Source organism: Callospermophilus lateralis, chromosome 12 (assembly GCF_048772815.1).
Source record: "Callospermophilus lateralis isolate mCalLat2 chromosome 12, mCalLat2.hap1, whole genome shotgun sequence".
NCBI classification, from domain to species: domain Eukaryota; kingdom Metazoa; phylum Chordata; class Mammalia; order Rodentia; family Sciuridae; genus Callospermophilus; species Callospermophilus lateralis.
The window spans coordinates 29097636-29125075 of record NC_135316.1 but is presented as its reverse complement, the minus strand read 5'-3'; the positions used below and the strand labels follow the sequence as shown (position 1 = coordinate 29125075).

General features: G+C 38.8%; 1 protein-coding gene across 1 annotated transcript in view; it reads left to right on the top strand.

Moving 5' to 3' along the window:
• Positions 1 to 20268: 20268 nt before the first annotated feature.
• Sacs (sacsin molecular chaperone) overlaps positions 20269 to 27440 on the top strand; it is a 48017-nt gene continuing 40845 nt past the window's right edge. Inside the window, exons 1-3 of the mRNA XM_076872070.2 lie at positions 20269 to 20329; positions 20459 to 20609; positions 26344 to 26431. Of these exons, the coding sequence (XP_076728185.2) occupies positions 20319 to 20329; positions 20459 to 20609; positions 26344 to 26431 (250 nt within the window). The 5' untranslated portion in view covers positions 20269 to 20318. The remainder of the gene's footprint in view (positions 20330 to 20458; positions 20610 to 26343; positions 26432 to 27440) is intronic.

Sequence of the window (27440 nt, the reverse complement as noted above, 5' to 3'; positions counted from 1 at the left end):
AACAAAAAGGTATGGGGGAACCAGAGCGACCTAATCTCCAAAATGTCCTAGAATTTAAAAGTGTTTTCTAAGCTGTATTCTCTTACTCTAAATTTTTTTTTTAAATTGGTGAGCTCTTTAAGTAAATTACTTACCCATTCTAACAATTATAGAAATAATGAAATAGCATATGATTTATTTAGACATATTTTTGAGTGAATTCAGAATAAAATATATATTTGAATATTATTATTTGCTTTATTGATTTAAAAATTCTGACTTAGTGTTTCAAAAAGTTTCATTTTTTTTATAATCAGTAAGTAAATAGACATCTTTTTCAATTTTATAACTAGTGTATCCAGTGAAATTCTTCCAAGAGAAAATCTAAAATTGTTTGGGAAATGAACAACATGTAGGATTTTAACAGATGAAGTTTCTACTCGATTGTAGTAATTATGTAAAATCCACTCATTTTGTTTTTCTGTGGATCCATTCCCAATTTTCCTTTATAAAACTCCCTTGACCTATTTCTAACTGGCGTTCTCTTTGTGTCCCCTCCAGTTGTGGGTGCCTGCCAACCACTATAATTGTTCTACAAGACAGCAAATGTGTGTAGCCATTTATAATCTCTTCTATATGAGGAAGGCTGTGGCATGCTTCTCTTTTAATAAAATACAAAGAAAAACATTCTTTGCAAGTTCATAGATTTCATAGATATGTTAGTTTGTGGGAATGGTTTCCAGAATTCATCTTTTGAATTATTGTAGCATTGAGTCTACAGAAATAATGATGACCCTTTGAAATGTTCATTGACAATACCACTCTGAATTCAGATACCTAGAAGGGAGATGAAAAACCTGTTTTTTAATTTTTTGAAACCTGAGTGAGGGATGGGGAATGCAGCTCAATGGTAGAGTGCTAATTTAGCATAATGTGAGGCCCTAGGTTTGATCCCTAGCACTGCAGAAATAAACAGCTATGTGAAAGTAAGCAAGAAATATTAGAAATAAAATATGAAAAAAATCCTAAGTAAGATTCCCATTTATTTTTCACAAATAAACTCATGTTTCTCAATTTCTTCTGGCCAGTGGGGGTTAATAAAAACGTAGTCTAAGGATTCCATCTGATGTATTATTTCAGAATCAAGGAAACATATTTTAAGAAAAGGAACTCAGTTGCTATAACTAACTGAATAGAGTAGACAACTGTAGGGTTATTTTTGGATCAGCAGATAGTTGTAAGATTTTTGCTGAATGCTTATACCTCTATTCTGCAGTTCATATTTATGTATTCTATATATTTGGTATAGGTGGAAGATCTTCAACTCCAAAAATATGAAATTGAAATGCTCCAAAACTTGAATTCTTTTGAGAATGACAGCACAAGTGGAAAATTCCACCCCTAGCCTCATTCACATGAGGCAACAGTCAAATGAAGGTGCACCAAAAATATTATATGAAATTATCTGTGACCTATATTTATAAGGTGCGTCTGAAACATAAATTAATGTCATGTTTAGACTTAGGTCCCATTCCCAAAATATCTCATTATGTATATCCAGATATTTCAAAATTTGAAAAATCCTAAATCCAAGAGTCTTCTGAGCTCAAACACTTTAAATAAGGGATAGTCAATCTGTAGAATTGTTTTCCAGCATGTATATGTGAGGGCTTTGTGCTACCTGCATCCAACCAGTCTCTAAAATTGCCATGTTCTTGAGATTCTAAGATTGCCTTTACCCCTTAGGAGATATTTTAGGACCCTGTTGTCCCTAAAGAATGCTGACCATGATCGTAAGAATCTCAAGTGGAGTGTTGATTCCAATGTCCTACCTCAAAGTGGGGAGCAGGGCAACACAGGAGAAACAGAGCAAGACTTGGGTTCCAAGACTGATTTCCATTTGCAGGGAAAGCTTAGATAAATTACTTACCCTCTCTGGATCTTGAATTCTGATTATGATTGCAGATAATAATGATGTGGATCCAATGTCTTCCTTGCAGGGTTATCTGAGAATTAGACATGAGGGTGTGGATATATGGATTTTGTACATATTTAGAGACAATTGATTAAAAATGAGTATTTTTCTAATTGTTGAAATGTTTTTCTTTATAGTGAACCAGTATTTATATGTATCTAGAACCACAGATGCTTTTATACATGAAAGTCATTCTCCCATTAAATATTATACTCTTCCCCTGGACTCATGTGTCTTATTACCTTTTCCATTTCTATAACAAAGTACATGAGACCAGCTAATTTTAAAAGAATAGATGATTTATTCAGTTCACTATTCTGAAGGCTGGGAGGTCCAAAGTTGAAGAACCCTAGCTGGTGAGGGTCTTCCTGCAGAGTCCCAAAGTAGTTTAGGGCATCACAAAGTGAGGGGTTTATATAAGAGACAGAGCCAAACTGACTTTTATAGCAGACCCATTTTTGAGATACCCCATAAACCCATTAATACATTGGTCCATAATGGATTGATGTATTCCTGAGGACAGAGTCATCATGACCTAACCACCAGTCCTATCTATTCCCATCTCTCAACCCTCACAATGGTAGTTAAATATCAACATGAGTTTGGTGGGAACATTCAAACCATAACAACTCATCTTTTCTCCAGGATAAACTTTTTTAGTGATGTCATTGACAAACGCATATGGGGACATGTACTGTGATGAAAAACCCAGGCTTTGGGCCCCCTCGGGACAGGGTGAGATCTTATCCTGTGTGAGGTTTTGAGCAGTTATGAACTTTCTGAATTTCTCCTCCACCATCTGTAAAATGGGCATAAAAATGCTCCATAGAATTGTAGTGCAGATTAAATAAGATAGTGTTTGTAGAACACTTAAAAGTAAATAAGCATTTGATATCAACTAAGTCGTTAATTAATGGCAGTTATTATTATATTATTGCTAATGTTAGGTATGTTTTTGAGTTTCTCACCATCTTAATTATTGCTTTAAATGAACAGTTATACTCAATTGTATATTATGGTATGATTTATGATATGATTTCAGAGGTAGTTGAGAGCCAACCTTTTCAAAATATGAACCCCATATTCCACACAGCAATAGAAATTAAAATCATCTGTTAAAATATAAATACACTCGAGAGTAGTATTGGCTATTGTTTTCATTCCTGAAGAAGCAAGCAATGATCAAAGGACACCACCAAAGCTATTAAGAATAAGTACTGTTGACAGGTACTGAGTCTGCATCATCTTTTCTAAAGATCTAAGGAAATGGAAAGAAAGACGCATTCTGTTTGTAAGCAAGCCACATGAAGTGAAATTTTACCAAAGCACTGTCTAGGTGGGAAGTATTATAGAATCAATGACATACCTGATAGATCTTCCTGGGTGAATAGCTGTGCAGTATTCTTGGGAATAAAGATTTAAAAAAATTTATCCCAGGTATAAAATGAACCTCAGAAGGCAATCATTATCCTGACTGGGGAAAAGACAGCCTCTAGTCATTTAGCAGTAACTATTGACTTGGATAAGTTCTTTATTTCAATACTTTCCCTTTTATATCAAAATTATGTTTATTAAATTTGCGTATCATCCCATTCTTTGAGCTCCGTATAGGAAGAGATGTTACACTTGATTTCTCAGGACCTGGCAGAATGCCAACAGGTAGAAAGTACATTGTTAATATTTCCTGAATGACAGAATTGAGGAGGGTGTGGAGGAAAGGGTAGGAAACATCAGGAGAGGAAGGTAAAATTATCTTAATTGTCCCCTCAAGGTATATGTGTTATAGACTTGTTCAACGGGGTGACACTACTGAGAACTTTTAGGAGGCGGAGCCTCGTGGAAGGTCTTTAGGTCACTGGAGACATGCTCGAATAGGGTTGTGGGATCCAGCCCCTGCCTTTTCTCTTTTGCTTCTGGCCACAAGGAAAGCAGTTTTGCTCTGCCATGTGCTGACTCTCCACAGACCCCCAAACAACAGGACTAATCAGCTACCAACTGAAACCTCTTAAACTCTGAGCCAAAATAAACCTTTTGATTTTTATAAGTTGATTATCTCAGGTATTTTGTTACAATGAGGGAAAACTAACATAGAGTTTAAGAAGCTTAGGATATCCTTTGCCTACTTCTCATTTTTTCTCACATTGGCATTGACTGTGCAGATGACAAAGCAAGAGAGAGGGAAAGGAAGAGGTCAAGAGTGAGGAGAATAGAGTATGGAGTCTGCCATCTTGTAATCCCTTCCTGATTACCATTACCCTGAAGTGGTGTGATTCCTGAGCCAAAAAACTATGTTTCTCTTTCACAACATCAATAGATACCTCATTTTTTAATTATATGAATAAATGAGCACCACTTAGGTCAGTGACAGCCTTATTCCACTTCACAATAACCTGGGAGGAAGCTGTTATCTGTCTAATTGTTCTGGTGAAAAGTGAGTTGAGAGGGGTGACTTGATTTTCAGCTGTAGGTGTGAGACCAGAAGTAGAGGAGAGAGAAGAGGAGAAAATAAAAAACATGACTCAGGAAAATAAAGGACAAAGCAGAAAGACAATTGACTGATTGGAATAGCAATACCTGGAGACAGAGAAAAAAGGAAAAAGTTCACTGTGGCATTCTATGCTCATGTTATTTCCTTTTTTTGTGTGTTTGATTTCATCAGTTTTATAATGGAATATTTCAGGGGTTTATGTCATAAGTTTCCTACCATTGTAACTTGGGCTGAGATCCTATTATGACACACTGTTAGCATCCATTACGTTTATTTTTATGTACTACTGCTGTAACCAACTCTCTGCATTCCCATATTTTCTATAAATGTTGCAAAAGAGGATGTTTAATAAAATATTTTAATCAATGTAAAAGGAATTCAGAAACCACATGTGGCTTTAATAGTCCCTGAAATGGCCAATACAACTCAAGAGGTGTCACTTCACAATATCTGAGGGCTTGACATATGTTTTTCCTTTCTCATGCAAAGTCCCCTTGGGTCACTCAGTTGAAGTATGTAAGCTTGACTACCTTTGAGATCCTTACAGGTTAATTTTGTTTTAGCAAAGCTGCCTTCAAATAACCTAGGATTTTTGGTAACCAAACAACCAGCTATCGTGAAATTGAACAGTGGGAAATGGATGGAACTGGAGGACATGATGTTAAGTAAAATGAGGCAGACACAGGAAGACAAATATTCTGAGAGTAGAAGAGGGACTTTTAGACACTATAAAGGGGAATGTGGGGAGGGATATATAGAGGGAGGAAAAGACGGTAGAAGAAGAGTGGAGGGATGGGATTAGTGCAGTGTATGCCTGTAGGAAAATATCACAATGACTCCATCAATTTGTACATTGAAGGTGAGTTGATAATTATAGCAAAAAAATATTAACAGCAGAAGGTCCAGGCATGGTGGTGTATACTTATAATCCTAGAGACTTGGGAGACTGAGACAGAAGGATTGCAACTTTGAGGCTGGCCTCAGCAATTTAGCAAGGCCCTCAACAACTTAGTGACACTCTGTTTCAAAATAAAAAACAAAACGCTGGAGATGTGGCTCAGTGGTTAAACACTCCTGGGTCCAATGCCCAATATCAAAAACAAACAAACAAACAAAAAAACATACAGGCAAATAAAAATCAGTACCAAAACCTCATGTAAAGTCTGCATACTCCTATTTTATAACTTTCACAGCACTCTAGGGAATTCATAATGCCTTCTCTGGAAGTAGAAAAGGCAGAAATGCTAACTCAGAAACATGGCATTATTTCCCAGAGCATGTTGAATGAAACTAAAAATAGAAGTTCACCAAGTGTATACAGTTAGTGCCTAGAGAGAAGGGAAGTTTTCTCACTTGTCTGGCCTATGGAGGATGACTGTGACCTGTTGCAGGAATTCCATCTGGTCCAAGCCTCTCTGGGGGAGGAGCTAGTCTTCCCTGGAAGGGATTGCTGTGGGTCAGGTTTGGATGCAGGAGCTGGTGATCCAGATGCCCTCCCTTGGCAAGCCCCTGGCATAGGCAGGGGGTGGGAGACACAGATGAAGTAGCAGAAATGAGGTGGCTTTGATGACATCTCATGAGACATCAGGTGTCCCCAAAAGGACACGTGGGTTGAATCTGAAGGGGGATGGATGCTGAGGAATGGAGGAGTGTGTGCAGAGGCCACGTGAGCCAGCTGGGTGAGTTAGAGGTACTAGATGGAGCACAGAAGGAAGGGGAAGAGGGGAGGTCCCTGGTGGGTGGAGAATGAGAGATGACAGTGAAAAGAACTCGGATTTCTGATGCGGGTTGTTTTATTCAGCTGTTTCACTGCTGTGACTAACGGATCTGATCAGAACAACTGTAGATGAGAAAAGGTTTATTTGAGAGCTCATGGTTTTAGAGGTCTTAGTCCGAGAAGGCCAGTTCCATTCCTTGGGGCTTGAGGTGAGGCAGAGGGAAGCAGCTCACATCACAGTGACCAGAAGGCAGAGAAAGATACAGATATATACCCCAAAGCCATGCCCCACTTCCCTTCTGCTCTAGCTATACCCTACACTCCAGTTAATCCTACCAGGGAGTAATTCTCTGATTAGGTTCAGGCTATAACCCAATCATTTCTCCTCCAAGCCTTCTTGCATTGTTTCCCAAGTGAACTTTCAGGGAGACACCACATCTAAACCATAACGGGTCTTGGGAGCAAAGCTGCTATTTCTCACCATTCTGGTAGTGGACTGAGAGCACTGTACAAATACAGTTCAACAAACCTGGAGCTTCCTAGAAAGGCCACATTCAAATGTTTTTGTGCCTAGAGGAATTTTACACGTGGTGGTCTTGGAAAAACCTCTGCATTCATGTCAGCTACCATGCTTATTCCTTTTTTTTTTTGTTCAATGTGAATTATCATATAATTTACATTATTATATTATCATATAATTTACATACCATAAAATGTGCTGTTTAAAGAGTACAATTCAGTGTTTTGTTTTTTTTTTTTTTTGATATTCACAAGATTGTACAACTGTCGCCACTAACTCTAGAACATTTTCGTCATCCCCTAAAGAAACCCCATGCCCATTAGTAATCATGCCTCATTCCTACTCCCCACAGTCTCTGGGAACCACCAATCTGCTTTCCATTTCTCAATTCTGGACATTTCATCTAAACAGAATCATGCAGTGTGTGGTCGTTAGTGACTGGCTTTTTTCACTTGGCATGATTCCGAAGGTCGTTCTTATAGCATGACTCACGGCTGCATACAATTATACAATGAGTTTATAGTTTTTCCACCAAGGAAACCAAGACTAGGGCAAGGGGAGGAGGTGGCACAGAGGCACAAATACCCTGGATATCAGGTCTGGAAGTTCAGGATGCACCAGTAATGAGCATTCAGTTATTCAGCAATATTTATTGAATACCTGTGGTGCTGTGGACTGACTGTTTGTTTCCCCTTAAAATGCATGTTTGAAGCCCTAACCTCCAATGTGATATTATTAGGAGATGAGGTGTTTGGGAGGTAATTAGGGTAAGATGAGGTCATGAGGATGGGGCCCCCAAGATGGGATTAGTGCCCTGTAAGAGGAGACAACAGAGAGCTTGCTTCTTCTCTCTGCTCACAGTCACACACCCAAGAGGTTATGTGAGCACAAAGCCTTCCAATGAAACCACCTTTCCTCTTTCTTGATCTTGGGCTTCCAGCCTCCAGGACTGTGAGAAGTCAATGTAACTGAAGTCACCCTGACTATGCTGTTTTGTTACTGCAGCCTGAGTAGACTGAGATATTGTGTCATGTTAAAAACCTGTTGTAAGTGCTGGGAAGAAAGTAGTGACTTAAACATGTTCACTTTGCTCTCTTGGGGCACAAGCCTAGTTGTAGATGGACATTGTCCAAATAGACAATTGAATATATATCTGTAGAAAAATGTGATGGAGCAAATACAATGATTTAAGGGGGATGAAAAGAGGTGCACAGCATGGGGGGGGGGGGTGTTGCCATTTTTATAGGCCAGTCAAGAAGGCCTCCTGGAAATAATGACACCTCAGCACAGGTGTAAAGGAGACGACAGGGTGAGAAATGCCCTCTGGAAGATCAGGCCAAGCAGGGGAAAATCAGCAAGTGCAAAGACTCTCAGGCAGGGAGCAAGCTTTGATGCTCAAACACTGAAGGTGCCAACTGTGACTGTGATAGAGATGGGGGAGATGATGTCAGGGATGCTGGGGGAACAGGGAGCCCAGGGGAGATGAGGCCATGACAGAGCAGGGATTGATCACTATGGGTTTGTTAGGCGAAGTTCACTGACTTTCACTCTAAGTGACACCGAGAAGCCATTGGTTCATGACTTTTCATCCTGAGTTCACTATTCACATTGATTTTGCTCTAGTTCTCTGTGTACTTTCTACTAGACCCTGACTGCCACCTGCAAGTCTTCCGTCATACTTCTCAGGTGTTGGGTCTCCAGCTCATTTCACATGTAATCATGTTCTGAACTCAAAATTGTTTGTCCAAATGGAATCTGTACCTGAATATTCACTCCCAGAGAGGCCTGAGGGGAAGGGAAAGCCGATGCTGGTGGTGCCTCTGTGGGGAGCAGATGGCAAATCGAGGGCTTTGGGGAGACAGAGGGCAGGTGTGGGAATGCCCTCAGGAAGCCTCAAGAGAGCCTGATGGAGAGGCAATGAAATGGATGTGGGAGAATGCACTTCTCTGTTCTTTCAAGTTCAAGTGCATCTGATGAGAGGCTGCATGGAGGGGGTCTAACAACACTGAGGTTAGGAACTCAAGGGTAAGGAAGGGAAGAAGGTCCAAGAGGTAAGCATAGAGATGCTCGGCTTTGTGCTAGATGAGGTAAGAAGTATTACTAATGGCACCATGTAGTATCATATTCAGTCCTGCTGTCTTGGATCTGGGGTGCTACCTGCTGTCTTTTCCCTTGACCGTTCTGAGTGTCCTGCCAAGACTGTACGAGGAATTTCAGGCTTTCACAGACGCCCACTGCACTTGTGTAGCCTCTGTGCACACAGGGTGGGAAGTCCTGTGGTCAGTTTCCATCGGTGGTAGCAGTTCATTATGGCTCAGAGTCATGAACCCTCATAGTGTGTTAAAAGAATGGGACAGTTGTTTTCTATATGCCCAAGCACACGCACACCTCACACACACCAGCTGTCTTGCAAGACTATCGATACAAATGTAGTGCTCCCCCCTTAAAGACATAGTACCCAGTGAACTTAAAAACAAAAGCCAGTATTGTACAAAAATATCCATCAGTTTGAAGAATGCCTCAATTAAATAGGTACTTTGATTTTAGAAGAGATCTTTCATGTCAAAATTTGCAGTGGGTAGAAAATTTGATATTCCATGTAGAAATTTTGTAGCAGGTAGGATTCTGATGTGAGTGTCATCTCAATTCTAAGTACTTTATGTGGAAATTGTGGCAGTAAGTTAAGGAGAATGAACTAGAATAGCTTATTTTCCCTTTTATGGAGAAGAAATCAAAGATCGTTACAGTTGACATTGGGTGAAGATCATGTCTCCTAGATCCCCAAGAGCATCCTTCTGCTTCCTTTGTGTTTTTTTTTTCCCCCACATGTTTGGTCCCCTTCTCAGCTGGCACCTTATATTGTAGCACACTGACCCACATAATTTTCTAGTCCTCTGCCCCTTATATTTTTTCATAGGATTTACCTCTACTTCATATTTCATATCTCTGTGCATATGAAAGTGGGAGCCTTAAAGAAGCTGGGGGGTGTTTTTTAAACAGCCAGATTCTGATGTGTGGTTGGGGTTTGAACTGTGAATTGGTGAAGTACATATGGTTGCACATATGATTGTTGATCGATATATTATTTGTATTCTTTCCTCTTTGGGGTTCTATGAGAACACAATTTGAGTTGGAAAATATGTATTTAATATAAAAAAAAATTGCCGATGGACTTCTACAATGAAACTACAAAACCTTGATTCCCCAAAGAAACTTAAAAAGACATACATAAATGGAAACACATCCCATGGTCAAGGATTGGAAGATTTGATATTATTAAAATGTCACTATTCTCCAAAGTGATCTAAAGATTCAATGCAATCCCTGTCAAATCTCAATGATACTTTTTACACAAATAGGTAAATTCATCCTAAAATTTCCATGGAATCTTGAGGGACCTCAAATATCCAAAATGAATAAAACGAACAAAGTTGGAGAACTCATATTCCAAATTTCAAAACTTACTACAAAGTTTTAGTAATCAGTACAGTGTTCAGTCAGGACTAGAATAGAAAAAAAGAGCCAGGAGGTAAATTCTTAATGATTTTTGACAGGGTGCTAATACCATTTAATAGGCATAGGGCAATCTTTTCAACAAAGAGTGCCGGGCAAATGGTACAAAAGAATGAAGTTGAACCCTTAACTAACACCATACAAAACTTTCAATGAATGGATAAGCAGAATACATCTTACCATGGAATATTTTTCAAAAGAAAGGAAATTTGGGGGACTGGAGATTTAGCTCAGTGGGAGAGTGCTTGTCTAGAATGTGCAAGGCTCTGGGTTCAATCCCCAGTACCAAAAAAAAAAAAAAAAAAAAAAATTAAAAAAAGGAAATTTTTTTTGAAGTATGTTACAAAATGAGTGTCTTATGTTAAGTGAATTAAGGCAGCCACAAAAAAATCAAATAGTGTATGATTCTACTTATATGAGGTACATGGGGTCATCAAAATCATAGAGAAAGAATGTAGAGTGCAGTTGCCAGAGGCTGGGGGAGGGAAATGGCAGGTTATTGTATAATGTGTACAGAGTTTCAGTTTTTACAAGATGGAAAGATTTATGAAGATGGATGATGGTAATTGCTGTAGATTTTGAATTTATTTAATGCCACTGAACTATATATCAAAATGGTGAAGATGGTAAATTTGTTCTATATATTTTATATATATAGAACAAATTTATTTATATATGTTCTATATATTTTACCACAATTTAAAAAATTTGAAGGAACAAAGTACTAGGGGCTCATGTATATCTAAGATAAAATATGTTTTGGGCTGAGGATGTGGCTCAAGCGGTAGCGTGTTTGCCTGGCATGTGCGCGGTGCTGGGTTTGATCCTCAGCACCACATACAAATAAAAATGTTGTGTCCACCGAAAACTAAAAAATAAATATTAAAAAAATATGTTCTAAACAAAAATGTGTCTTACTTTACTTTTGACAGTAGATACTGTATACCAGTTTTGGGGGGTTGACAAATCCCTCCTCATGTACACTATTTATAAAGGACCTAAGAGCAGAGATGACTCTGGAACATTCGAGGCAGAGGGAAGACAGGGAGAGAAATTTTGTAGAGATTTTCTTTTCTTTTGGTCATAGATGTTGCTGTAGACAAGAGTAGAGGGGAGTTATTTCCTTCACCAGGCCTGGTGAACCACAGACTCCCAGGGGCCCAGGTCTGCTGAAGCTAAAACACCCCCAGGAAGCAGGGAGGGGGTGGCTGGACTGTCCTTGGCTTGTACTGCCTGAGCTTGTCAGGTAAGGGATATGAGAGACCCTTGTCAGGTAAGGATATTTTCCACAGACCACACCTGAGCCAAGTGGCAGTGCATCAGAGATGGGGAGGTTTGGAGTCTCTTCTATAGGGTCTTCTTGTGGGGAAGAGGGACTCCAGCAACAAGACGTGGGAGGTGATATGGAATGTCTGAAGGTGTGTAAGGAGACACAAGTGAACATCAGATATAAAAATGTACTTAGCAGGGTCCACAGAGGTCCTCAGTGGTAAGACTTTCCAAAGACTGCATGAGAGGAAGGGTGAGCTTTGATCACCTGACAGAGACCCACAGGGCTTAAAGCTATCCTATGGTTCTTTTCCATATTTCTAACTTGGACCTGGGTAGGGTCAAATAGCAGGTAACTATTTGGGGGAACAGCAAAAGAGCAGAAACTCTCATAACTCCTTCATGGAAGAGGAACTATGGGCAGGAACAAGGGCAGATACAATCTCTGAATGGAGATTGAAGCTAGAAATTTTATTTTATGACTGGCTATACTTGTTCCAATCATAGGATTAATATTATTTTTTTTAGAATTTAAAGTGACCTCAAGACTGTCATTAAATGAGAATGAACAGAAAAGACATGGGATCTGCCCAAATTCCCATTCCAAGGCAGAGAAAAATTACTTGCATGAGATATCCTCCTTCACTAATAGCCTTTTAAAATGACCTTTTGATTATGTTACTAGCAGGCTTTTAAAACTTACTAGTTGTTGCTTTCTAATATTTCTGTGGACACTTTAAAATAATTTTATTGAGTAAATTAGGGCGATGATGTAGATGACATTGTTGGATGATCCAATAGTTACTCATGAATCTCTACTCTTTTGCTGAAACCTTCCATTATAGAGGCTTAGAAAGGTAAGAATTCATATTCTCTGCTTTCCTTGCAGCTAGAGGTGGCCATGTGATAAAGTTCTGGCCAATACGAGAGAAATAGAAGTCTAATGGGAAACTTCTTGTTTCCCTGATAAAATAGACAGTTGCAACTGACATTCTCCCTCTTCCCCTTCTTCCTACTGAATTCTTCATTTGATGTGAATACAGTAGAGTAAGTTGTATTAGCCTTTTAGGACAAAGGAAGAAAGACACAAAAGGTCACCAGGACTCTGGTCCTGATATTGTTGAGGTATGTCTTTCCCACAGACTTCGTGACATGTGAGAAAAAAACAAAAAAACAAAAAACGCTTATCAGCTTAGCTATTGCTAGTCAGGCAATCAGTTACTTGCAGCCAAAAGAATGTCTAATAGAACCAAAACCAAAATAGAAACTTGTTGACTAATGTCAAGACTAAAGTTAGTATTCATCCATATGAAATCATTCATTCAAGTCTCATGTTTTAGGTAATATTTGTTACCTATTTCTTTGTGCTAAGCCTTTAAGATACAAAAAGGGATGTGAAAGAGTTTTCATTGCAATGAATATAAATTAATTAGAATTAATAAAACTGTGATATCTGCTATAATACCAATGTAAAAACAAATTTTATAGAAAGATCATGGATGCATATAGGCAAGCTGTGGGAGTGGTGGTTCTTGCTTGAGGACTTAGAGATTTATCAGATGAACAGTGATGGGAAGAAGATGCAGGTAGGTGGAGACAACCCAGGTAGTGCATGGGGCTAGACAGACAACAGGGAGCAGTACCTTATAGCTTAACATTCACTATTTCATAATTTGACACTGGGATTGGGCTACTTGGGCTCAAATCCTGTTTTTCCCATGTATTATCTTTGAGAATATAGGTAGGATGTTTAGTCTCATTTTTCTTATCTGAAAATTGAGGTTGCATATACTTCATGGGATTGTTGGGAAGAGGGAGTGAGCTAAATCACAGATGGGTTTTGATAGGTGCCTGGCACATAGTAAGACTCCATAAATGTCGTGTATGGTTATCAGCTGGTCATGGAAACAGAGTGTATTATGTGGATGACCTACAAGAATCCCACAGGACTGATGGTGGTTAAGTTGCAGTGGACCTTTCATGCCATGCAGAATAACTTGAACCTGATACTAGTCATTGGAAAATTCTTGAAAGTTCTAGAGCACAGAACTAAGCCAATGATAGTCAATTCCTATGCGTGTGTGATATTTGTCACTGCCCATTCCTTCTTAAAGCTTTTCTTAATCTCATGGAAACATCTTTTTCTTGGTTTTATTCCTATTTTACATCTTTTCTTCTTCCAAGTTAGCCTCAATATTTCTGCCTGAGGAATCTTTGTAAAATGCTGACTCATTATACAAAGGAATAATAATTAGCTCTACTTTTGTCTTCATGTTACTAGTGAACGTTCACCAGAAGGGATGACTAATTGATTCCCTGTGATAAAAGACATGCTGTGAGACACATAAAATTACCAAGCCCTGTTACTGGAGAGTTCACTCTCACACACACACTATACTTTAAAACTGCAGGCCACACAAATTTGTGTGACAGAGAATGGAGGGAGGGTAAAGGGAGAATATCAGGGTGAAGGGATCCTCGTAGTTATTTAATGATTTTTATATTGGATCAAACTTATTACCCAAGATAGGTTTTTCAGTTACTAAAATAAGTTCATTTTAGGGACTAGAAGAAGTTCATCATTCAGGAATGATGGGGACTTGAGTTTCTGACCGATATTTCATCCAGAGATGAGAAGAGAGAGAAAAGCAGCTTAAAATGTGGATATCATGAGGAGGACTAATATTGTTTTCTGCTTCAATCCTGTGGAGTTCAGCTTGTGCAGTAAATCAGTTGTATTTGCTTCTCTCCACAACTGAAATGGGCTTACTCGGGTCTGGGGTTACAACTCAGTGGTAGAGTGTTTGCCTAGTACATGTGAGGCACTGGGTTCAATCCTCAGCAACACATAAAAATAAATAAATAAAATAAAGGTATTGTGTCCATCTTCAACTAAAAAATATATATATATTTTTAAAAAAGGCTTACCAAGTGGTACGTGCCTTTCCATGGCTTATTGGTATGGACTCAATCTTAATGAAGGGCCTAATGTTTTGATGTCATACTGTTGCACTTGAGAATCTGTTTCTGCAGAATGAGTTAAAAGACTCAGGTAAAAATTTCTTAGAACATGTTAGTTTTGAAAATTTCCTTCTCATTGGAGACAGTGTTAAAAGTAATGAACCAAGATATTTATTGAAGTGTTCCATTTTGAAATAATAAAGTGAACACTTTAGGTAGATCAAGATATTTCTTCTCAGTGGAATATTATGCAGAAATTAGAGATGAGGTTTATACAATGATAAAATGTTGGAAGATGCTATGTACTCATGATAAAACTGCAAACATATTTTAAAATCCTTACAGCAATGGCAATGTACAAAAATGTACATAGTGGTAGAACTCCAAATAATATATGAACTTATTTATTTCTGCCTTTTTATGTTTTCCAGATGCGCTTTCCTGTTTCTCCCTTCTTTCTGCCCTGATCCTTCTCTTACTCCCTCCCTTTCTCCTTCCACTTCTTTCCTTTCATCCTTCTTTCCACCCTTCTTAATATTTCCTAAGCAAGCATCTCTTCTCAAAGAACTCTTTATGGCTATAGGAAGCCATAAATTACAAAAAACAGATATCAAATCTGAATCTGATGTTATCATAGATTGGGAATGAATTGGAGAGGAAGTAACTAGAGGTCTCTGACAGGGTAGGGATATGATGGTACCCATTCAGGTCAAAGATGATCAGAGTGTGAACAACATTGGTTGCTCTAAGTTTGCTTTCTTCTCACTTTCTTTGTGCAATCTCATTTTATTCAGGCCTCTAATTAAAGTCCATTCTCAGAAAGGTATTCTATAATATTCTGTGTTCTTTGCTTTTCTATCTTGCTCTCCATACCCCCCCTTTCTATAAATAGTATTTATCTGATATCATAGGAGGAATTCATACATTATTCATCTATTTATTTTTGTTTTCCTTTCTCAGAATGAAAGCATCAAGTTAGAGACTTTGGATTTATTTTTGTTCTTTAAACATATATTTATTGGTTTTTAATAACTACCACCAGTTTAGCCCATTCCATCTTGGAAAGGGCCTGCTATTTGGAAGCAGACCTATGTTCCAGGTATGGCTCTACCATTTCTCAGCTATGTGACTTTGACTTTGGGAAAATCATTTCATCCCTCTACTCCTTAAGATTCTCACTAAGTTGGAAGTTAGATTCTGATTGAATTTTTCTTTCTTTCAACTCATTTGTATTCACTGATGGCTTTTAATGAAATAATCCTATCATTTATTTAGATAACATACTTTAGAAATCTTTCTTCTACACAGGAACACAAAACCTTACAGAACTTGAGGTCTCTCCTTCACTAATATCAATTATGATATTAGTGCTCATATTTTATCACTTTTGCCTCATTCAGGTACTAGTTGTTCAAGTTCATCTTTGTTCTCTTCCTGGCCTTGACGTCTTTGGCAGCTTATTGTCACTGCCAGCCAGGGTATAGTATTAAATGTCTGGTTGGTGATGTGACCTGTATCATAATTAGCCTACAGCCTGCCCTCTAGCTGCCACCCGCACCAAACCTTGGCAGCTCTTCTCATTAACTCCTTTTCTGTTTCTGAAGTACTTTAAAAATATTATTTTATTAAGGTAACATGCACATAATCCTAGATTTACCATCTGAGCCATTTAAAATGTGCAAGTCTGTGATATTAAATACATTCATAATGTTGTGTAACACCATCCATCTCCATAATCTTTTTTCATCTTGTAAAACTGAAACTCTCTACCCATTAAACTACTTGGGAACTTTGTTTTGTTCACTGTATGTATCCCCACCATTGAGACCTGTCCACTGAGGGTCCTATAGCAGTGCAATACATATTATCTGAATGATTGAATAAGTGTTTCCAAAATCTAACTAACCCTTCAAAATCTATCCCAAGGACACTTTGAGCTCCAGGTGTTCAAAGCGTCTTCTGACCAGCCTCTTTGCCTAGTAGAATCTCCTTCACTTCTTGTGAACTCTTGGTTGAGGTCATTCCTTTGTCTTCAGCCCCACCCCTAGATTCCATTGTCATTACATCCTGTTTGGCTCCCAAGGAGAGAGCATAAGGAAAACTGGTAGAATGAAAGTGCTGGGAAAACTGGAAATCCATATGCAACAAAATGAAACTGAATCCCTTTCTCTTGCCATGCACAAAAGTTAACTCAAAATGGATCAAGGAGCTTGATATCAAATCAGAGACACGGTGTCTGATAGAAGAAAAAGTTGGCTACGATCTACATACTGTGGGGTCGGGCTCCAAATTCCTCAATAGGACACCCATAGCACAAGAGTTAATAACTAGAATCAACAAATGGGACTTACTCAATCTAAAAAGTTTTTTCTCAGCAAAAGAAACAATAAGAGAGGTAAATAGGGAGCCTACATCCTGGGAACAAATCTTTACTCCTCACACTTCAGATAGAGCCCTAATATCCAGAGTATACAAAGAACTCAAAAAATTAGACAACAAGATAACAAATAACCCAATCAACAAATGGGCCAAAGACCTGAACAGACACTTCTCAGAGGAGGACATACAATCAATCAACAAGTACATGAAAAAATGCTCACCATCCCTAGCAGTCAGAGAAATGCAAATCAAAACCACCCTAAGATACCATCTCACTCCAGTAAGATTGGCAGCCATTATGAAGTCAAACAACAACAAGTGCACTTGGGTACACTTGTTCATTGTTGGTGGGACTGCAAATTGGTGCAGCCAATCTGGAAAGCAGTATGGAGATTTCTTGGAAAGCTGGGAATGGAACCACCATTTGACCCAGCTATTCCCCTTCTCGGTCTATTCCCTAAAGACCTAAATAGAGCATGCTACAGGGACACTGCTACATCGATGTTCATAGCAGCACAATTCACAATAGCAAGACTGTGGAACCAACCTAGATGCCCTTCAATAGACAAATGGATAAAAAAAATGTGGCATTTATACACAATGGAGTATTACTTTGCATTAAAAAATGGCAAAATCATAGAATTTGGAGGGAAATGGATGGCATTAGAGCAGATTATGCTAAGTGAAGCCAGCCAATCCCTAAAAAACAAATGCCAAATGTCTTCTTTGATATAAGGAGAGTAACTAAGAACAGAGTAGGGATGAAGAGCATGAGAAGAAGATTAACATTAAACAGGAATGAGAGGTGGGAGGGAAAGGGAGGGAGAAGGGAAATTGCATGGAAATGGAAGGAGACCCTCAGGGTTATACAAAATTACATACAAGAGGAAGCGAGGGGAAAGGGAAAAATAATACAAGGGGGAGATATGAACTGCAGTAGAGGGGGTAGAGAGAGAAGAGGGGAGGGGAGGGGAGGGGAGGGGGGATAGTAAAGGATAGGAAAGGCAGCAGAATACAACAGACACTAGTATGGCAATATATAAATCAATGGAAGTGTAACTGATGTGATTCTGCAATTTGTATACAGGGTAAAAATGGGAGTTCATAACCCACTTGAATCAAAGTGTGAAATATAATATATCAAGAACTATGTAATGTTTTGAACAACCAACAATAAAAAAAAAGAAAAAAAATAAGTGAAAAAAAAAGAAAGTTTTACTCTGAAGTTTTTTTTTTAACATATTTATGGGGAACCATGCGATATTTTGATACATGCATGTATTGCATAATGTTGAAATCAGGTCAAACATTTATCTCTGTAAACATTTATCATTTCTTTATGATGAAAGCTTTCAACATCCTTTATTCTAGCTTTTTGAAATATATAGTCCATTATCGTTATCTATGGTCACCCTATAATGAAAGCATGAAATTAGAGACTTTGGATTTATTTTTTATTCTTTAAACATATATTTATTGGTTTTTAATAACTACCATTGGTTTTTACTAACTGTTGTGCAATAGCACATCAAAATTTCTTTTTCTTATCTAACAAACCCTAAAATATTTTAATCAAAGGATTTGTCCTGGATTCTGTGAGTGCTGTGACAGTGTAGCAGGGGCTGAGTTTCCAGGTATAGGAGACTGAAAATGGTGCTTGGACCAGAAAGAGATAATAAAGATAGATAGAGATGGACATGTTACTTGGGAGAGATATTAGAGATGGAGATGTTATTTGATAGACAAGAGCTCACATTTTTCCACTTGTTGATATTCTAATATATTTATTTGCATATACTCATCGATTAAAGAAGTAGGTAATTGTCCATGAGAGTTTTTTTGCCTGATCTTTACACTGAATTACCATATTCTCCTCCAATTGACTGAACACACTTATTACTGTCTGCCAAGTAGGAAAAGACCAGCATCACTTATATCACTTTCCCTTTTAACTACATTAAGAGACAGGAATGGAGAGCTGTAAGGATATACTATGTAGTTTTTGCTAATGATGAGTTCTGCATAATTATGTTATTTTGGGAGGAGAGAAATGGTAATTCAATTTATACTACTTTTTTTTTTTTGGGTCCACTCTAAAATTCTATTCTATTCAGGGTGTTTAAATATACAAGTTTACTTATTCATGATGTAGCTTTTGAATTGCCTTAATAGATGTTATCCATACCTATAAGAAATAAGCCAAAGGACGGGCCTGTATTCACTGAAGCCTTATTAAGCCCCCTACACTTGCCAATTACTAGGCAACTTTAATTATAATTAAGGGCGATTCCATTAGCTGGGTCCTGCTCTCCAGGAGCTTGCAGGTGCTGTGGGAAGACTTAGACTACCAACGATGTAAGATAATACCACCAAAATAAGTTATCTATGTTTTTAGCATATCGTAGGATATATTACTTTGCTGCTGGCTGTCTTTCCTTGGGCAAACTGAATGACTGATTTTACTTCTGTGCTTTAAAAGCAAACATGAGGAGCTGGGGTTGTGGCTCAGTGTCAAAGCTCTTGCCTAGCATGTGTGAGGCACTGGGTTCGATTCTCGGCATCGCATATAAATAAATAAAACAAAGGTCCATGGACAACTAAAAAAATAAAAATTAAAAAAAAAGCAAACATGAAATAAATACACGTAAGACATTTGTATTCTGCAACCACAGCATTTCCCTTTCATGCCTGAGGCTACAGTTAATCTTATTTAGAAATGCTTCCATCAGAGTATTAGAGTTGAAGAAGATGATTTAAGTCTACAAACGTCTAGTTCTGCATTTGAAGACACTGCTCAACTATCAGGGGGAACGTATCTCTTCCCTAGAAGTACATTCCGAAAATACCGTTGCCCTGAGTTGAGGTTAGGGCTGCGGAGAGACGTCTGGGCTAGGCGGGGCGGGGCCGGGGCGGGGCCGGGGCGGGGCCAGGGCGGGGCCAGGGCGGGGCCAGGGCGGGGCCGGGGATCTTCAGATGGGGTTGGGTTAAACGTTGCTTGGAGGCTGGGGCCCGGCGAGATCCTCAGTTACAGGTTGCGTGCAGTGGGGCGTGATTTGCTGAGAGGTACGAAGCGTGGAGGAGGGGGCGGGGGGCTACTCAGCTAGTGGTTCTGGTTGGACTAAGCCGGGCTTGGAGGGCGGGAACAGGCGGCTCCTCCGCTAAGGGTCGCGCCCGGTTGGGCGGGGCTTCAAGGACGGGGCGGGGCATCTCCTTAGTTAACGGTCCGGGCGGCAAGGCGCGTGCCCGCGGGCGGCGCCTGCAGGGGCCCGGGCGGTTCTGGAGCGCGCCGCTGCCGCCTAGATCTGCTCCTCCTCCGCCGCGGCTTCCTCTTGCATTTCCATCTCGCTAGGGCCCTAGCTCCCCCGGCTGCGGCGGAGTCTTACCGCGGCGGCGCCCCCTGCGCCATGAGGATCCAGCCCTCGGGGCCCGCTCTGGGCCTCTCCGTGTTGCGCGGTTGGCGGTGACCAGGCGCTGGTGCTGGGGGCGGACACGGGCCCCGCGGCCGGGATCGCCCGCCATGGGGGACAGGTAACCAGCCCGGGCTCGGCCGAGGGCCGCGTGGGGGTTCGGTGCCCGAGACCCGCACGCTCTGTGGACTCGGGGCGGGGCCGGTCCTCTCCACGTGGTCCCCCTGAGAGTCCTTTGCCTTCCTTGCAGGTGGGTCCGCGTGACCGTCCTCCCTGGCTGCGTGGGCTGCAGGACAGTGGCGGTGCCGGCCTCCTGGACCGCGCGCGACCTCAAGGAGCGCATCTTCACTGAGACTGGCTTCCCGGTGTCGGAGCAGCGGCTGTGGCGCGGCGACAGGGAGGTAGGCGGCCGGCACTAGCGCAGCGCGAGGGGCGACTCCAGTCCCTGAAATCAGGGCCGGCACTGGGTTAGGATGTAGCACATCACCTTGCTGATATGGAGCGAAGGGCTTTACTTAGTGTCATAGAAGACCATCACTCAAATTTAAAAGTGCTTTGTAAATTTCAACATTTGTATTGCCTCCACCACCCATTTTTTTTTGGCTGAGTCTTCACTTACTGAAATTAATATAATTTTTAAAAAACATATTTTTAGTTGTTGTTAGACTTTTATTTTATTTTTTTATATGTATTGCTGAGAAACCAACCCAGCGCCTCATAACATGCCAGGCAAGTGTGCTACAGCTGAGCCCCAGCCCCCAAACTAATAATTTTTTAATGGACGTTATAACCTGAGTAGTTTTTTTTTCTTTGCAATTTAGAGACATCATTATGGAAGTGACTTAATCATTACTCACACTTTCTATTTATGTTTTAAGTTTAACTGGAAGATTATTGAATCTCTTCACTGTAGATACTGTGAAAGTTTTCCTCCATTTCTGAATTATAGGCATCTAGGACTGAAAAGGATCTTCAGACATAACTTACTATTACAACTTCTAATTTGGAAGAGAGACCTTACATTAAAACTTTTGAAGTGCTAATAACTTGGTAGAGCAAAACTTTGGACAAAAGGATTATTTCATATTGTGATATGTATCCTTTAAGATTGGTGAAAAGTCTACAGTTTTCTTAAAGAGGGAATTGAAGACATTTTTACTGAAAATTCACTTATTCAGTTAGTCTAATAAGGGTCTTCACCTTTTTGTGTGAAAAAAGAGTATCATTTTCAGGATTTGAAAGAGGCAAAAGGAGTTGAGCAGATAGACAAGAAGTACTTGAACAATACTGAATGACATTTCTAGCATTGGATTTGCTTATTACAAAATACAAATAATAAAGTACCTGCTCCTGATGATTTTTATTCTTCAATGTAGTCTTGACTTTCCATGTACCTAGGTCAGTTTTTTTGCTTATTTAGATATAGGTTTCTGATTGATCTGTTCTTATGCTCCTCTGTGGGTGGACTCAATCCTCATTGTCAGTTCCCTCTAGTGTTCCTTGGCAAGCCAACATTGACTTGATTGAGAACTTTAGACAAAGTTGAAAAGGACCAAACTCTTGTCATTCCTATCTCTTTTTCTGTGCCCACCCCCATCCCATAACTTTCTACTCTCCTGGTTCTCTGCCCACTTTTTTGGTTGCTCCTTTAGTTCTACTTTGTCATCTTGTCCCCTAGATATGGTCATACCTCAGGGCTCATTTGTGGCACCATCTTGCCATTGAAAGTGTTTGCGCAGATGTGTGTGCAGATCCTGGGTATGGGATGATAGAAGTTGTAGTGGCATAGTGTTCGGGATTAAGTGGGTGGGTGAAAAGGGTCTAGGTAGGACACTGTCCTGATATGAGGCCACCGAGTTCTAGACTGTGGTTGTGAAGGTGAAACTAAGATTTACAGGAGACTTTGTAGAAGAATATGGCAATTTGGTACCAAATGGGTCACCAGGATTTGAGGATGGATGTAGACTAAATAAGGCAAAAACCTTGTCAAGGATGTCACAAAACCTAAAGTCAGATGAGGAAAATAAGGGTTCACTTAGCAGAGATAAATAAGTACAGAGTTAGGTAAGGAATTCACTGGAGGTGTGGTGACCAGTTTGCTTTTAAATATGATTTAGCTGATGGTGAGGCATAAAAGAAGGATCTAGGAACATGCACACAAGAGAGAAAAGAGTGACCTAGACCCTGTTTTCTATTTTGTCAATGTACATATATAACAAATGCCAAATGAATTCATGTATGAGGCTCTGCTTTTTTATTTCTAATAATAATACAATAAAACTAATTCTAACCAATTCTAAGGTCACCACTGGATAGTGAAATCCAGCAGGTAGCTGCAGCTCTCCGACTAAAACTCAAGGGTGAGCCAAGGTTCAAAGAGATGAAATATCAGGGCAGGATTTGAACCCATGTCTGCTTGATTCCAAAGTCTATAGACTTTTTACTGTTCCATTCTAAAGATTATCTATTTATCTGTTGGGGATAAATAATATTTAAATGCAAAACTCTGTAAAACAGGGAGGAAGGATTTGTACTATTAAAATATGAACTTTAAAAATCAAGGATGAAGTTCATGCAGAAAATAAGTAGAAGGCACAGTTCTGATTCAAAGAGGATGGGCTTATGCCATCCAAAAGGGACACCTATATACAAGCAGATCTTTCACAGAAGTGTAATTTTCTTTTCCTTTTTAGTTTAATTTTCTTTTTCTTTTTATGCTGCTTAGAACTTTTAGATAAGAATTATTGATGAGAATTCTGAATACTTAAGGATAGGCAGGAAGTTAAAGCTGTTAACAACTCCTTGTCTCTGCTTTGGGTTGGTATTAGACATTGTCAGCAATAAGCTCACTTAGTACTTAGTTGGTCATCTATTATCCTCTTTCTCTTTGTCTCTGTTTTACTTTTTCTGGCCTGATAGTGGAATTTGTAAATGTTTCACTTTAACTCCTGGTCCATGGAGAGACCAAACCTGTAAATTATAGCTGTGCCTCTTCCTGTCCCTTTTTGCTCTTTACCAAATGTGTTTGGGCCTCTGATATTTGATGTATTACTTACTTTTATTTTAAATGATCACGAATGCTGCCCATAACTCCCCTTCCCTAACTTTTTACTCTTTAGCGTCTTCTATCTTTGAGAGGTGTTGGAAGATTTAGACAGCAGTTTCTATTGTTTGCTTAATAATTTGGAGAGTTATTGTTTCCTAGTAAATGAAGATGAACATCTCTGAGATCTATAAGACACATAATGCTGGTAAGGCCAATATTCAGAGGTTCACATTGTCTTATAATCTCTGTTTTAAAAAAACAAATAGTTGAAATGGGCAACTTTTAAGATTTCATATGGCACATTGCTTGTAGGTTTAAATAGGACTAACATTCTTTGCCTGCTTGGAGTATCCAGGGAAGGGAGAGGTCTAAGCAAAACTCCCAAATCTTGTCAAGCTCAGTAAGAGATGGTGCTGCTAAAGGTATCTCTGCTGCTTGATTGCTTTTTTGGACAATCATTTCCCTGTAGATGGGCCACAGATTGTTGATTGCCAGACCCATGTAGTCAGTTACATCTCTTTGGTGTGGTCCTATTTGGTGTCTTCTTCCTAAGTCTTCTTTAAGACCTGGAAACCCCGTATAGTATAGATTTACTTCCTTCCTGTCTACCTTTCTTTCTGTCGGCCTTTCTTTCAGTGCACCTTAGCCACACGAAATTGAAATAATCCTTGTTTTATGCAGGGCTGTCTTTTAGTAATTCATTAGTTAATTAACCAAGAGTAGAATGAAAATCTATGATAACATTATCCAGCAGAGAATTAAAACACTGTCCAATGGCTTATATTGATCTCTGTATGTCATCTTCCTAGCCTGTTAGCCTGCCTCTCTTCCTTTACCTTTATGTGTGTATTGTTCTGTTGCCTCTTGGTGTTGTTTTAATGTTCTATAAGTCTATGTTTTTATATATACATATGTGAAAGTGTATGTGAATATGTGTGTGTACCTAAATATATAACCAAAATAACACACTGTTTAGTTTTAGCTGCTTATGAACTTTATAAGAAGCTTATTATTCTAATGTAGTAATGTTGAACTAGCTTTGTTCATTCAAAATTGTTTGTTAATATTCACCCGATTGTGTGCAGCTTAGTTAATTCATTCTTTACTGCTCTATGTCACAGAATTTGGGTTGCTTCTAAATTTTCTTGTTAGAAACAGTCCTTCTATTGATATTCTTATCCATGTTGCTGAAGCACCCTTGCAAGTGGTAAACTAGTTTTTTATAGGATAGCTTTAAGATTCAGTGGGAATATGTGCATAAAAGTACTCTATAAACGAGAATAGTAACAGTGTGCTCAGATTCGTGTTTTTACATATGGGAATAGGATGAGGATGATGTACAGGAAGGAGATCAGATAGGGGAGATAGTTATAAAAATTGAAGAGAGATGCGGAGGGTCTATGTGAGTGGGAATGGAAAAAACAAGTTAAGAAGTTATAAAAATTGAAGAGAGATGCGGAGGGTCTATGTGAGTGGGAATGGAAAAAACAAGTTAAGAGATTGGGGGATGGACATTCTGGGATCTAGAAGTTAATTGGAAATGTGGTTTGAAGAGAGATGTTCCTCCAGCATTGCTGACTGAGATGAAATAAAGATGAGAGAGGGTTTTGGAAGGATAGTTAGTGACTTTGCTTTTTCACAGGTTAAATTTCAGAAATCTTGGAGGATATCATGTGAGATAGGTGGTAGTCAGTTAGAAATATTGAATGTTTAAAATACTAAATAATGTCCTCCACCTTATTTGTGCAGTGCTAGGGACTGAATTCAGGGATTCATACATGCTAGGCAAGTGCTCTACCACTGAGCTACACCCCTAGCCCACATATACAGTTTTAAATGAATCAGATCATTAACATTGAAAATCATTCTTTTGATCAACATACCTTAAGTGTATTTATTACTCAGCACATAGGTCCACTAAACCTAACCAGATAGCAGAGTACAAAGGAAAACCTTTGTTTTTAAATTGGTTGGAATAATTTACTTTTTAGGGTATTTAACATATTAATATGTATGGTAAATTTGTTTTTCTTGATTCTGGATATTCTACCCAGGGGCACTTTATCCTGTCAGAGAAGTGTATACTGGGTGAGCTTTTGATTAATGTTGTACACTATTGACCTTTACAAGGTCATTCCATATTAGGAAGACTCAAGAGTGGATCTGGTTGATCTGACTTTAAAAAAAATCTCTCTTATGGATCATAGTAGTAAATCTTGTACTTGATTTTATGGTATAAAAATTGCCAAAAGGGAAGCAAATATCAAGACTTTTCTGGGAAAGTCAATGTCAGAGATGTTATAGACCCGATTAGCTTCAGGAGTTGAAAGGTTCATTTGTCCCTTTGTTTCACACCACACCTTTTTTTTTCCTTTTTTTTTTTTTTTTTTTTAGTAGCAACATCTGTGACAATATTTTCCAAAGTGTGTTTCTGTAGGAATACTAATCATATAAGATGCTCTTTGAAAGTAAAATTTTATGAAGTGCTGCTAAAATTTGGGAAATACTATGTAAGAACTCTAAGAAAGTTACCATGTGAGAGCCGGGCACAGTGGTGCATGTCTGTAAACCCAGGGACTTGAGAGGCTGAGGTAGAAGGATATCAAGTTTGAGGCCAGCTTCAGCAACTTAGCAAGCCCAAAGCAACTTAGTTAGGCTTCGTCTCAAAATATGAAATAAAAAGGGCTAGAGATGTGGCTCAGTGGTAAAGTGCCCTGGGTTCAATGCCCAGCACCAAGAAAAAAATATTAATATATGGTAGAGCACTTGCCTAATGTGTGTGAATCCCTGAATTTAGTCCCTAGCACTGCACGAACAAAAATATCCACAAAAATGTAAATTATCACCAGCAGAAAAATGTGTAATCTATTTCTAATTATTTAAAGAAGCATCCTTAAATCTTAAATTTAAATCTTTTAACTTTTTTGACTTTTTGTTTTCTGCAGTCTTCATTACAGAGGAAAATATTTCCTGATAAAAACAGTTAGCAATCATTATTTCTTAAGTGAAAAGTAATTTGTGGTAATGTTTTGAATTTATAGTAGTAGAGATTATGTTGCTTTTCATATATCTTATCTTCTTTTTTTTAGTTACCTGACTGGATCAAGATCGGAGATGTGACTTCCAAAAATTGTCATCTTTTTGTAAATCTTCAATCAAAAGGCTTAAAAGGGGGAGGTATAATATGGACTTTACATGAAGATTGTGTTTTTATGTAGAAATGGGAGAGTAAAATGATTGCCAGAGGCTGCGGGGAGGCTTTGAGTAAACTGTACAAAGTTTCAGTTAGGCAAAGTGAATGAAATCTGGCAGTTTACTTAGTATAGGGCTGGATTATGATTAGGAATACTGTGTTGAATACTTAAAAAATATCCAGGAAGGTAGATATTAAATTAAGAGCTCTTTAACAAAAGCGGGGAAAAAAGAAGAATGGGAAGAAATTTTTGAACATGAAGGATAAGTTTCTGGGATTGATAGTAATGATGGTTTGATAGTTTCACAGGTGTGGTGTATTTGTCTCCAAATTCCTCATGTTGTGTACATTAAATATCTGTAGCTTTTTGTATGCCAATCATGCCTCAGTAAAGTGGTTTAAAAATGATTATGTTTTAAAAGTGAATTGAAAGCATATAATGTTGGGATGTAATGAGGGAATACCAGAGTTAAAGGAGAACAAAGGTGGGTGGAGCTAGATGAGGGATGAGTGAGAAAGAGTAGTAATAATCTGTGGAACTGGTCTTGGTCTTGGTGGATAGTTGTACCAAATTGTGCAAGTAAATGTGCACAGGTTGAGTATCCCCAGACTATGAATACAGAATGCTCCTAAATCCAAAACTTTGTTGTGAGTGCCAACATAATGCCACAAATGGAAAGAAAATTCTGTGCTTGATTTCATGTGACAGTTCACAGTTAAAACAGTTATACTAAAAATATTGTATAAAATTATCTTCAGAGCATTGTGTATAAGGCAAATATGAAATGTAAATTAATTTCATGTTTAGAGTCGGATTCTATCCTCAAAATATTTCATTAAGCATATGCAAATATTGCAGAATTTGAAATCTGAAACAATTCTTGTCTCAGAAACACTTCTGGTTCCTTATCTAGTTGATAAAGAGAACTCAGTCTAAAGTGATGACTTAGTTTTTTTTAAAGTGCCAATTACTTTTTACTTATATACAGATTT